Genomic DNA, 14,262 nt, shown 5'->3' with positions numbered 1-14,262 from the left:
ATCCTGAATGCGGTGGCTGCATTAGTTGTCTTTTTATTTCCTTTTTTTTCTTCCTTTAGCACTTTAGGTGTCTCCATTCTGGATGGAGCATTGTCAGTGTGTGGGTAGGGTAGTGTTATGCCATGTACACACAACCGGACTTTCCGGCAAAAAAAAGTCAGATGGAATCATTTCATTGGATATTCCGATCGTGTGTGGGCTTCATCTGACTTTTTTTTCAAAAATTCTGACCGACCTAGAAAAAGAACATGTTTTACATATTTCCAACTGAATCAATTCCTATCGGGAAAACCATTTGTCTGTATGCTATTCCAACGGACCAAAAACGACGCAAGGGCAACTATTGGCTACTGGCTATTGAACTTCCTTTTTGTAGTCCCGTCGTATGTCATCACGTTCTAAACAAACGGACTTTGGTGTGATCGTGTGTAGGCTAGTCCGTTTCAGCGGAACTCCATCTGAAAGACCGTCAGAGTTTATTCTGATGCAAAAAACGGTCGTGTGTACGTGGCATTAGATAGACTTGCAGATTTAGATGGCCTTATATCAGCTAACACAGTTTAAGCAGTTAGAGCAACAGGTGTTTTTTTTCCCTTAAAATTGGTGCACACATATGGGGCAAATGGTGGTGAAGGAAAAATGTCACTGCGTCAGTGGTTTCAATGGAATAAAAAAATTCTCCTCGTATCAGTGCTGTCACTGAAAAAAGACACTGCATTGGTAGTTTCACTGGAAGGAAACAAATTTCCGCAAGGTGTGACTAAGAAGAAAACTGTTGCTACTTCAGTGTCAGGGCCAGTTCACAACACACTTTTGCGATCCATAGGCTTTTCTACTTGTGACTTGATGCGGTTTTGATGCAACTTGCTTGTGACTTTGATGAGAATACATAGTGCAACTTTCGTGTGACTTAATAAAACCTTGATGTTATCTGTTTTTGGTTTTGGCCACTGATAACAATTGTGTGACATATACATCCTTTTCTTTTTTGCTTTCTGGTTTCTCTGTGTTGTGTGGCATGCCACACTTGCAGTTCCATGACAACACGAGCATGGCGTGCGTTTGCAGTGCACTTCTGAAACATGTGGCAAAGTATTTTTGCATTCAGAAGTACGGAGATGCAAATGTAGCCTAAATGGCAGCACAATCACAATGCATGTTTGCAGCACGTTTACTAAACATGCGGTGAAGCACACGTGTTTACATTCAGAAATGTGCAGGTGCAAATGCAGCCTAAATTGCAACGCAAGTGTGATGTGCATTTTGCAGAGCATTTCTGAAATGTGCAGCAAAGTACAAGTGTTTTTGAGTCTTTGGAAATGTGCAGATGCAAATGCAGCCTAAATGACAATGCAAGCTAATGAGTTTTTGGAAACACGAGGTGAAATGCACATTTTTTGAGCCGGTTGCCATGCGTTCAGTAATGTACAGCTGCGAATGCATCCTAATTGTTAATGACACCCTAATCACGGTTGGCAGATGCGTGTTTTTCCATGCAACACAATGCACTACAAACTCTCTAAATAGTGCACTCAAAAACCGTGTAACATGGATAGATCTAAAGGGATCTTGGGGACTCTGAGGGAGGAAAGTGGCTTAAGTGCTCTAAGGGAGAAGGTTAGGGGCATTTGACGGGTTTTGGGGAGAAGAGGGGAAGTCTAGGATTGAGTTATCCCCCACCCTCTGTATACTCACTTAGTTCAGACCTCCTTCTTAGCTCTGCACCCAAGGGGAATGAAGGCAGCTTCTCCTCCTTTCTGTCTCATGTCATGTGATATGTCACATGACAAAGGTAAACAGGTAGAAGAACAACATACCCTCACTCCTCAGCAGCATCTGCTTCTTCTGAAAGAAGAACAAAGCAGCTGAAGCTCCCACCATTTTCCTCCCCCACCCCCTCCACATATCAACACTGTGGCAGGGGCACATCACCCTTCTGCCCCCCCCCCCTCCAGACCTGATTATATTGTTATATGGCTACCTTGCATTTTTATTCCTTTCTGACAAATAGATGTGTTTCATTGCAGACCCTGATGACTGTGCCTCAAGCCCATGTAAAAATGATGGTACCTGTATTGATGGATACTATACTTTCTCCTGTCTGTGTGCAAGTGGTTGGCAGGGAAGCACATGCAATGAAGGTAAGAAAATGTACATATACATCTGTGGTAATGCATTTGTGAATCGTAGTTCCTGTTTTTATCAGTAAGGCCGCGTACACACGCGGGGACTGTTCGCCCAACCTTGTCCGCTGAACAGTGTTTGGGCGGACAGTCCGCTCGTGTGTGGGCTTTCAGCGGACAGTTTCAGCGGACAGTTGGACGGACAAAGTCTTTCGGAAATTCCGAAAAACTGTCCGCTGAAACTGTGTTTGAGCGAACAGTCCGCCCGTGTGTGGGCCTGTCCGCTGTACTTTCGAAATGAGCGGACTGTTCCCGCTCGGAAAGTCCGCCCATTTCGAGCGCGTGTACAGGTAGGCGGGGCCCGCGAAGGAGACGTCGCGGGCTCCGCCGCCTGGAATGGGCTTAAAGGGGAACCCCAACGCCGAAAAAAATCGGCGTGGGGGTTCCCCCCAAGTCCACACCAGACCCTTGTCCGAGCACGCTACCCGGCCGGCCAGGAAAGGGGGGCGAGCGCGCCCCCCCTCCTGAGCCGTACCAGGCCGCGTGCCCTCAACATGGGGGGGTGCCTTGGGGAAGGGGGGGCCGCGCGGCCCCCCCACCCCAAAGCACCTTGTCCCCATGTTGATGAGGACAAGGGCCTCTTCCCGACAACCCTGGCCGTTGGTTGTCGGGGTCTGCGGGCGGGGGGCTTATCGGAATCCGGGAGCCCCCTTTAAGAAGGGGGCCCCCGGATACCGGCCCCCCACCCTATGTGAATGAGTATGGGGTACAATGTACCCCTACCCATTCACCTGTGAAATAAAGTACAAAAAAAAACACAACACAGGGGAAAAAAATATTTTATTGCACAGCCGGGGGTCTTCCGTCTTCAGGGGTCTTCTCGCCGGACTCCTCCGCTATGTGTGTGTAGCTCTTTTGCTAGCGGAGGAGTCCGGCTTTCTTCCTCCCCGCCGCCGGCCTCTTCTCCCGACTTCGGGGGTCTTGTCCCCCTCTTCGGTTCTTCTGCCGGGCCACCGCGCCTGGTCCGGTGGCCCGGTCTTCTGTCGCCGTCTTCCGTTCTTCTGTCGCCGCCTTCGGTTCTTCTGCCGGGCCACCGCGCCTTCTTGTAGCTCTTTTACAGGCGGTGGCCCGGTCTTCTGTCGCCGCCGACTTCCGTTCGTGTTCTTCTTGTTCTTCTTGTTCTTCTCCAGGAGATGTTGACACGTCGCTCCCTCCGGCCGGAATGCCAGAGCCGCGCTGTGCGGTCACTTATATAGTGACAATGGGGCGGTGTCACATGGTATATGTCACATGGGTTGGTCACATGGTGACCCCGCCCCCTTACGATGTCATAGTCCCCATGTGACATCAACCCATGTGACCAACCCATGTGACATATACCATGTGACACCGCCCCATTGTCACTATATAAGTGGCAGCGGAGCGCGTCCCTGGCATTCCGGCCGGAGAGCTCGTCGAGTCAACATCTCCAGGAGAAGAAGAACAAGAAGAACAAGAACGGAAGGCGGCGGCGACAGCGGCGACAGAAGACCGGGCCACCGCCTGTAAAAGAGCTACAAGAAGGCGCGGTGGCCCGGCAGAAGAACCGAAGGCGGCGACAGAAGAACGGAAGACGGCGACAGAAGACCGGGCCACCGGACCAGGCGCGGTGGCCCGGCAGAAGAACCGAAGAGGGGGACAAGACCCCCGAAGTCGGGAGAAGAGGCCGGCGGCGGGGAGGAAGAAAGCCGGACTCCTCCGCTAGCAAAAGAGCTACACACACATAGCGGAGGAGTCCGGCGAGAAGACCCCCGAAGACGGAAGACCCCCGGCTGTGCAATAAAATATTTTTTTCCCCTGTGTTGTGTTTTTTTTTGTACTTTATTTCACAGGTGAATGGGTAGGGGTACATTGTACCCCATACTCATTCACATAGGGTGGGGGGCCGGTATCCGGGGCCCCCTTCTTAAAGGGGGCTCCCGGATTCCGATAAGCCCCCCGCCCGCAGACCCCGACAACCAACGGCCAGGGTTGTCGGGAAGAGGCCCTTGTCCTCATCAACATGGGGACAAGGTGCTTTGGGGTGGGGGGGCCGCGCGGCCCCCCCTTCCCCAAGGCACCCCCCCATGTTGAGGGCACGCGGCCTGGTACGGCTCAGGAGGGGGGGCGCGCTCGCTCGCCCCCCTTTCCTGGCCGGCCGGGTAGCGTGCTCGGACAAGGGTCTGGTGTGGACTTGGGGGGAACCCCCACGCCGATTTTTTTCGGCGTTGGGGTTCCCCTTTAAGCCCATTCCAGGCGGCGGAGCCCGCGACGTCTCCTTCGCGGGCCCCGCCTACCTGTACACGCGCTCGAAATGGGCGGATTTGCCTCCTCCTTACGTGGGCGAGTCCGTTCATTTCAAAAGTTGAGCGAACTGTTTGCCCAACCTTGTTCGTCAAACAGTCCGCTCGTGTGTGGGCAAGTCCGCTCATGCAAATTTTGAGCGGACTGTTTGCCCAAACTGTTTGACGAACAAGGTTGGGCGAACAGTCCGCGCGTGTGTACGCGGCCTAAGTGAATTAAGTATTAACTGTAAGAAGAAAAATCCAAATACGATTCCAATACTTACTTTTACCTGCAACATGAATATACTATAATTGGTTGCAACAGACAACTTGTTTTGCCATTCAAGTTCTTATGCTGATAGCCACTCAATTGTGTACTATACACTGCTTGGAGCCTATTGATTTTTGTTTGAGGTCGTTAAACCATCCTGAAATCTCCAGGGAATTAACTAAGCTTCCTGTGCCATTATAATGATGTGGTGTGTGTCACATTAACAGAGACCTTTTTGAAGTTCATCTTCACCCCAGTTTTTTCCTTTCAGAGTAAAATAGAAACTAGCACAGGTCTGCACCTGATTAAAAAAAAAACTGCCTCCTATTCCAGCCAAGTGCGGCCACTCAGATCCCTCTCCCTGCCACTGCAGTGAACACACAACCTGAGCAGAGACTGCACATGCTTAACACCCCACTGCTCTCCAATCTGAGCCAAGCAGGGATGGGGACAGGCAGAGACTGTGGCCTGCAGCGCCAGCTTTCTCTGTTCTCTGTGCTGTGTGCTTTGCCTGTCAGAGCCACAAAACAGATCATTCCCAATTAAGAAAGGGGTGTGCTCCCCTTCAATTAATTAGAAGCAGCATCTGTTGCATTTTCTAAGTTTAGAGGAGTTGTTTAAGCATTGTGTGTGCCCAACTCTTTGTTAATTACCACTAGTACATCTACATTTTACATTTTGTTTATTGCAGTTCTGAAATATGTTTATACTGGATGTTTCCTATGGATATACTGTATATAGCTAAACTTTGTTTGCTTTTCAGATGTTGATGAATGCTCCCTGGGAACTGCAAAATGTGACCCCAATACTGTATGCACTAACACCAGAGGTTCTTACACATGTACCTGCAAAAAAGGATATAGAGAAACTGGCCAAAGTTGTGAACGTAAGTGTGGGATTTGGTGCAATAATTACATATTATTTTGTATAAGAAATGGTGATGATGTTGCGCTGTCAATATAATTGTGTATTACTATGCAATAAATAACATAGTGTGCATAATATACTTCTGTAGCCATGGTGTTAGCACTACTGACAAACAATCCCCAAATCACCCCAATGCCAGACTTCATGCATCCTTTCCACGTGGTTGAGGTTAGAAGAAAGGAGGTTTAACCTTAGATTGTGAAAAGGGTTCTATACCTTTAGAGCAGGAAAAATGTGGAACTTGGTCCCCCAGGAAGTGGTACCAGCTATGAGTACCAACAACTTCAAAAAAAATTTTTTAACATCTTCCTCAGAAAGTAGCATATACATGTCTATGGGAATTGTTAGAGAATACATAACACACGCAAACACACACTCAGACTGAACTGTGTGAACCTGTACCCTTTTTGAGTCTTATAAATTATGTAACTGTTATGTGTATGTAACTATGTAAGTTGTTTGGTCCAATAAGATCAAAACAGAACTTTTCGATCTAAGTAAAAATCACTATAGTAGTTAACTAAATCATGTTAACCCAATCTTTAGTTTATAAGAACTTTAAAGCTGACAACACTAACATGAGCTAAGTGATATCCCTTATCCCTATTTAGCTATAAAGAAATAGGTTGGAGAATTATACATTGTACAAGTGTTTCAATATTTGCTCATCAAAACAAGAAATACCAGCAGTAGCAGCTAGCAAGCAGCTTGTTAGAATTTGAAACAATTATCTAATACACAAAATGTATAAATTGTCTTTTTCCCTCGGCAGTTATAAACTTGTGCCTCAGAAATTCTTGTTTCAATGGTGCAACTTGTATAAGTTCCCTGAATTCCTTTTCCTGTTCATGCCCCATGGGATACAGTGGAAAATTATGTGAAATTGGTGAGTACATGAGAATATACTGTATGTGTTATTTATGTCATTTATTGCACTAGAAATACCTGAGAATGTATTTCTGCTGGAAATTGGTCATTTACAACCCTAGATCTCATGTTATAGAGAAATGCGATTACTTATAGTATAACTAAACTGAATTTATATTTATATGAAGCCTGGTGCAGACAAAAGTCCAAAGCGGTGGAACCTGTGGGCTCATTGCATATATGGGCATCCCAGGTTCAGTAACAAACATATTTACATGCTTGCTTTCATCCATGGTTAATTTTCAGGTGCTCAGGTATAGCCAAAACCTGGGCATACTAATATGCAAATATCAGCCACAGGTTTTGCTGATGATCCCTATCTCATCTGCTTCCACATCTGACAGATTCCTATTGGTCACTAATTGGAATAGGTGGCCTGACTTGCCAAAAGCTCTGGTTGTGCTCTGCAGATAAATCAATAAACTGGTAGCCCATTAGGCTACCTATTGAATGTGGTGGTCTAAAAGAAGGTAGGAGGGGCAGTGACCATGGTCTGTAGATACCTACACATTCTAAAAATACATTTAAGATGGTCACTGTGAAGGTGCTTCTCAAGCCAATCTCACACATTCACATATGAGTCCATACAAGATAAGATTATAAGATGGTAAACTACAGCGCTATTGACAGTGTGCACTGAGCGCTGTTGTCTGCAGTTGTTCTGAAATTTAAAAAGGTATTATTTGGGAAAATCTGGACATGTGATTAGGGCATCTGCTGCCATGTGATGATTGCTTCTATTGTCCTCCATGCAAGCTAGGCTTTGCTTGTTATTCAAAATGACATTTCTTTTTATGCCTTTATAGAAATTGATGTTTGCGCAAGTGCCCCTTGTAAGAATGGTGCAGTCTGTGTAAACAAAGTGAATGCTTACTCTTGTCTGTGCCAGAAAGGCTGGACTGGCAGCAACTGTACTACAGGTAAGGGAATACTGAATTTCTATTCATCTGCAGCAAGTAGATGAGCTGTGCAGATGACAGCAAGAATTATATTGTCAATGTTTCTTCCAGATGTGGACGAATGTTCTCAAGGGCTCAATAATTGTGATCAGCATGCAATGTGCACCAATACACCTGGATCCTACAAATGTACCTGTAACAATGGCTATAGGGGAGACGGCTTTACCTGTACTGGTAAGTGTACTGTTCACCTACTTGGCCTAAGTATGCAGCTTTTTTTATTTTACATTTTTTTTATACTAGTTTATTTTTTTTCTCTATAAGTGGTACATGTTAATTACTCAAAGTGTAACTCCACTCCAAAATAATATAGCATATACAATTGCAAAATAAGCCATATTGTATAATAACATAATTCTAATTACCTTTCCTTTTTAATCTGCAATTCTGTAATATGCAAGGCAATATAGCAACCTGGAGGCTTTCTGTACATAGACAGCGTACGGAATGCCCCCCCAGATATGCAATTTCCTGCTTGTGTGATTGGCGGACTGATTTTCCCAGAAGTCTGCACAAAGTTTCAAATCATATTTTGGCCATTCTCTGCAACAAACATTTCTGTTTTGGTGAGATACTCCCAAAAGTTTAATCACATCCAAAGGGGTTCAGACCCTGCCACTTTCCTCACTAGAACCCTGCGAGTACAGCAGTTGATTGATAATTACAGTCACTTCTTTTCACATTCACTTTGCACATGGACAACCACAAACAAACAGCTATTCCTCCAGAATAACAAAAGGTAGGAATCTGTTAAAATCCTTGCAATGTATATAGATCACCAAGAGGGGAATGCTTTTTTTTTTTTTTTTAAAGTTACTGTTTAACCGCTTCAGCTCTGGAAAATTTTACCCCCTTCCTGACCACAGCACTTTTTACAATTTGGCACTGCTTCGCTTTAACTGACAATTGCGCAGCCGTTCAACGCTGTACTCAAAGGAAATTTGCGTCCTTTTTTTCACAAATAGAGCTTTCTTTTGGTGATATTTGATCACCTGTATGGTTTTTATTTTTTGCGCTATAAACAAAAAAAGAGCAACAATTTTGAAAAAAAAAACAATATTTTTTACTTTTTGCTATAATAAATACCCCCAAAAGTAAAAAAAAAAAAAAACGAATTTCTTTATCAGTTTTTATATATTTTTCTACATATTTTTGGTAAAAGAAAATCGCAATAAGCGTATATTGATTGCTTTGCGCAAAAGTTATAGTGTCTGCAAACTATGGGAAAGATTTATGGCATTTTTATGGCTTTTTTTTTTTTTTTTTTACTATTGGCGATGGTCTGCAATTTTCTGCGGTATTGCGACATTGTAACCGAAAGATTGGAGACTTTTGAAACTTTTTTGGGACCATTGGCATTTATACAGCGATCAGTGCTATAAAAATACACTGATTATTGTGTAAATGTCACTGGAAGGGAAGGGGTTAAAATAGGGAACGATCAAGGGGTTATATATGTGTTCCCTCAGAATGTTCTAACTGTGTGGGGATGACTAGGATAGGAGCCATATCGTTTTTCCTACTTCGTAGGAAGCAACGATATGGCTCCTCTCCTCCAACAGTAAAGGGATTTGTGTGTTTGTGCATGGTCAGCGACGATCGTGCACACTGGCCATGCACAGCGCGTGTGTGCCTCCGGCGGCCAAAAACAGGTAGGACATACCCCCTTCGGAATTTCGCCCAGGAGAGCCATTGTGCCGCAGTATATCTGCGTGACAAGGTCGGCAAGTGCTTAAAGAAAATCTACGGTCGCAGCATACACTTTCATTTTTTGACATCAATATTGTAACAGCAATACAAACAATACTTTTTTGGACAAGCAAATTGAAGCTTCCTTGAAAAATATATTTTCATTATGTGAGTGCCGCATTTCTACTGGCATCTCTTTCCACAACTTCCTGTAGTCTCTAGATGCTTTGCAGCTTCTCTTCTGCTGTTCAATTTTAATTGCTAAGGACTATATGTTCCATGGTAGCTTGATGTCTGCATGCTGTGATTCCTCTACTGACTTGACCTCCTAAAACTCCTCCTCCGAGTACCTCTGTAGTTAGGAAGACAGGCTCTTTGAAATGTGTGACACAGCAATGCCTACTCACAGGTCATAATGAATATATGTCACAGAATACAAGGAAGTAAATGTGTGGGGATTGATCTACAACGTGGAAATTCATATATGGTTCATCTTTTTACCATAGATAAGATTTAATTCTGGAAACTTGGTTGTGGGTTACAGATGGTTTTTGCAGAGATAATCCCTGTAATGAATTAACATTGGGGATTCATACTAAATAAGATTCCACTGTGATTTCTTTTATTCAGAAATACGTTTATTCAGCTATGGCCCTTCAGCAGGGGACAGCAAAGCAACAAAACGCCTCAGTGACTTTGTTTCTCCTTTGATAAATGTCCCTGTTGGTTTTCCATTTGACTCCGCATTTTATAACAACCTATATGTAAGTATGAAATCTATTGTAAGATGTATTTGTGAAAGCTAACAACTGTTCAATTACCTATCATATGTATGTATCTATTTAACTCAAGCCATGTAAGATAATGTTAAGTGATCATTTTCGTTGTGTTTTCCAGTTCACAGATAATGGTGTTATTGTTTTTCAACGCAACATATATGACCGCACCTATGCACTGAGTTATCCTTACACGACCTTCGAAAGCAATGACCCATATACACCCCCAATTCTAGCTGCCTTCTGGGCTGATGTTGATGTCTCTGGTTTCGGGGATATCTTTTATCAGGTAATGTCATGTAGGCTATTGGACAGTTACAAAATGATTCAATACTCTTTGAAAGGTCAGTTCACCGAAAAGTGATATTTATTTATTGGTAGAGCATGGCTGAGTAAACTGTAGGCTTTTCTATTCATCTTGGATTCTCCAATAGAGAGATCTTCCTGCCATATTTCCAGCTCTGATCCTTGATTGTCCCCACCCACCTTTGACCTTTCTAGTATCTCCATAAGTATTTCTCCTATTTTCAAATACATTAAAAAATCTAACAGACTGGGACACCTCATAATGGTTACAGCAGGTATGAAGACCCAAGAATACAAAACACAGAGAGCAAACAATAGAAAACCAAAGGCATAGAAAAAAATGTCAGGTGATTTAACCCTCCAGCATCTAGCAATTAACCATCAAACTTAGACAAACTGTTTATTGTTATTTTAAAAGGGTAATACAATGAAGAACAAAGGTAGCATACCATATCTCCACTGAAGGGTAATTCAGGTGTATACTGCAGGGAGAATATAAGGGTACAGGAAGAAAAAACTGTAGTAGCAGAAGGGAGACATTCCATGTAATTGAGTAAGTCATAGTAATCTTGAGGGATGGAAAATAACAAATGTACCGTGAATCTCTATTGAAATATCATATTCTCCAAGGGACAAGGTAAGAAGAAGAAATTACAGATAAAGAGGCAAGGCAAGAGAGAGTGGAGAGCAGGGATAGGGCGTAGGTCTGTAAGTAAAAGTTGGCAGTGGATCTCGTGCAGTCGTGGGGAATGTCAGGAGGGAACCTCTAGTGACAGCAGAAGTGCTAAAAAAGACAGCGATATAAAAGCAGATATGAAAGCAGTAAGAAAATGGATGGGGTCACAACAATGGACTTCAGCGAAGGTCTACATAAAAGCAACCACAGAAAAAAGAAAAAAGTTCAAGTGAATTGGAAACCAATTCCTGGGCAAATAGATTGTAGAGAAAAAACAACAGAGCCCCAAAGCTTTAGGGTGGGGGGGGGGGGCATGCCCACCAGATATGAAGAAGAGTGCCATGGGAGGCTTGACAAAGCCAACAAGAATCCAGGTGGGATGGAAAATTTGGGTGCACAGCCTCTAACTCTTTAGTAATTAACCCCATCTATCTTATGATTTGCAAGAGAGATGCCAAAGAAAAGTATAATTAACAGATATTTGTCACTCATAATCTTGCTCTCCCTTTATGTCACTCTCTCCAAAATTGCTCACAGGTCTTCTGTTTGAGGGTTATTTAGCAAAGACCCTAGATAATAACATAACGGTCATTACAATATTTATTGTCACATGGTACTTGCACAGTAATCTTTGAAATGCAACTTTTTTTGGAAAAGATACACTTTTTTAAATAAAAAAATAAGAAAACAGTAAAGTTAACCCAAGTTATTTTTCATATTGTAAATAGATACCTAACATGTTACACTTTTAAATTGCACACGCTCGTGGAATGACGACAATCTATGGTAGGCAACATTTTTTTTTAATGGTTATCTGTTCAGAATTAGAGAGAAGGTAGAATTTTCTAGAATCATTGCACTCCCTCTAACGATGGCGGAAATACCTCACATGTGTTATTTGAACACTGTTTACATTAGTGGATGCCACTTGCACATGCATTTTCATTGGTGAGCGAGCTCACGGGGACGAGGGTGCTTTAAAATTTCTTTCTTTTTTTTCTTATTTATTTTATAACTTTTTATTTAACACTGTCCCTTTAAAAAAAACAAAAAACATCTGATCACTTTTATTACTGTCATCTTATGATTTGCAAGAGAGAGACCAAAGAAAAGTATAATTAACAGATATTTGTCACTCATAATCTTGCTCTCCCTTTATGTCACTCTCTCCAAAATTGCTCACAGGTCTTCTGTTTGAGGGTTTTGTCTAATTGACTTCAGTTGAATAATATAATTGCTAACTTCCATGGCACCTAGAAGGCAGGTCTCATGTCATGTCAAATGGAATGTTGTATGCCTATTGAACTGCCACTGCGGTTCTTCAAACAATTTTGTAAATTAATAATGAGTTTTGTCTGGCAAGTGAAGCAACCTTGCCTGGCTTATTCTATCTTACGCAGAAATAAAATGAACAAAGGCCTGGGCCTCCCTGACATTAACCTATATTACAAATCAATGGCAATGGTGCTAATTCACAATTGGTACCATAATACAGGGTATTAAACTCTGGGTGTCCTTAGAAAAGACAACAGTAGGACAAAACTTAGCAGGGGTGCCATGGATGACAGCAAAGCAGCGGGGTCTATCAAGCTGGACATCACCACTCAAATCAACCAAGCTTATGGTTATGGGACAAACTGAACATTACTGGAGACACACATCAACTTTAGCCCCTTTTCAGGGAATATCCTTGGTTCCCACCAGTGGAGGATATAGGATTTTTCAGAACTTGGAGAAGATAAGGGAATGTGGGCTGCAATTAGCTGGCCCCCTCAGGCTGTATGCTCAGAGCAGTTACCCCAAAAGTTGGTTGAAGTTAGAAGCTGATTGGTTTCTGTGCACAACTGCAACAGATTTTGCACTGTCCAGTTTTAGTAAATCAACCCCTGTCTAATCCTTAGTGCTGTCGCAACAAAGTTATGGCCCTTGATATACCTACGTGCTCATTCTGTCTACTACTGATGGCATCACAATGCATATGATGTAGTGCATGTTATTTCTGCTCATATTATGACATCGCAAAAAATAAAAACAGAATATAAAAAAGGAATGTTGTATGATTAAAATAGTTTACATAAAATATTTTTATGAGTCTACCATTAGGATGAAATGTTAATATATATATACACACATACATGTATTTTTCTAATTATTGTATGACATTTTTACTCTCTTATCACAGGCTTATGACTTCCAGTCCTCCAATGTGAATACAACATTTAAAGAATCATTAGAAAGCACGGTTGCTGCATATTTTAACTTAACTCAGTTTAAAGCTGTATGGGCTCTCAAAATAACATGGGACAATGTTCCTCCATTCAAGTCCGGGATTTATAACTCAAACGCTTATTGGAGCACCCAAGTCAACAATGTGAGTGTTACACTGTGCCAGTGATTATCCATACTGTCAGAACTGAATTCCCTGTGTATAGAACAATCTCTGTGTGTGTATATGGATCTCAGCTCTTGTACCTTTGATATTATTATTTTGAAAGCAAAGTGGGGCCTTTTTAAAACCTTGCTTGAAAGGCGTATCAGGTGTTATTGTCAGTGCACATCTAAATATGAATCTAGTAGTCATATAATACAAAATCCAAAGTGCAGTTAGTACTTAAAAACAGCAAACAGATCTTTGATTGCTTGTTATGGTTTTTAACCACTTCAGCCCCAAGCCTATTTTTGTAATTTTTTGCTTACAGGTTAAAATCAGTATTTTTTGCTAGAAAATTTCTTAGAACCCCAAAGTTATATATATATATATATATATATATATATATATATATATATATATATATATATATATATATATATATATATATATATATATATATAACAAAGACCCTAGAGAATAACATAACGGTCATTACAATATTTATTGTCACATGGTACTTGCGCAGCAGTCTTTGAAATGCAACTTTTTTTGGAAAAGATACACTTTTTTTAATTAAAAAATAAGAAAACAGTAAAGTTAACCCAAGTTATTTTTCATATTGTAAATAGATACCTAACATGTTGCGCTTTAAAATTGCACACACTCATGGAATGACGACAATCTATGGTAGACAACATTTTTTTTAACGGTTACCTGTTCAGAATTAGAGAGGAGGTAGAATTTTCTAGAATTATTTCTCTCCCTCTAACGATGGCGGAAATACCTCACATGTGTTATTTGAACACTGTTTACATTAGTGGATGCGACTTGCGTATGCATTTTCTTTGGTGTGTGAGCTTACGGGGATGAGGGTGCTTTAAAATTTCTTTCTTTTTTTTCTTATTTGTTTTATAATTTTTTATTTAACACTGTC

At 42.1% G+C, this 14,262-nt stretch overlaps 1 protein-coding gene and 1 long non-coding RNA gene across 2 annotated transcripts in view; both read left to right on the top strand.

The window, feature by feature from the left end:
- Positions 1–14,262, top strand: part of LOC143986724 (uncharacterized) — a 136,922-nt gene that overhangs the window by 12,617 nt on the left and 110,043 nt on the right. The window contains exons 4-7 of the mRNA XM_077485130.1: positions 2,028–2,141; positions 5,461–5,583; positions 7,358–7,471; positions 7,562–7,684. Coding sequence (XP_077341256.1) covers positions 2,028–2,141; positions 5,461–5,583; positions 7,358–7,471; positions 7,562–7,684 — 474 coding nt within the window. The remainder of the gene's footprint in view (positions 1–2,027; positions 2,142–5,460; positions 5,584–7,357; positions 7,472–7,561; positions 7,685–14,262) is intronic.
- On the top strand, positions 9,877–13,322 carry LOC143988217 (uncharacterized). The gene is made up of 3 exons (XR_013276792.1): positions 9,877–9,963; positions 10,097–10,264; positions 13,140–13,322. It is a non-coding gene; the product is annotated as an uncharacterized LOC143988217 (long non-coding RNA).

The sequence above is a fragment of the Lithobates pipiens genome, unplaced genomic scaffold (assembly GCF_037356315.1).
Source record: "Lithobates pipiens isolate NorthernLeopardFrog02 unplaced genomic scaffold, aLitPip1_a1.2 Scaffold_18, whole genome shotgun sequence".
NCBI lineage: Eukaryota > Metazoa > Chordata > Amphibia > Anura > Ranidae > Lithobates > Lithobates pipiens.
The sequence above is the reverse complement of the archived record's forward strand: the minus strand, read 5'-3'. Positions and strand labels throughout refer to the sequence as shown.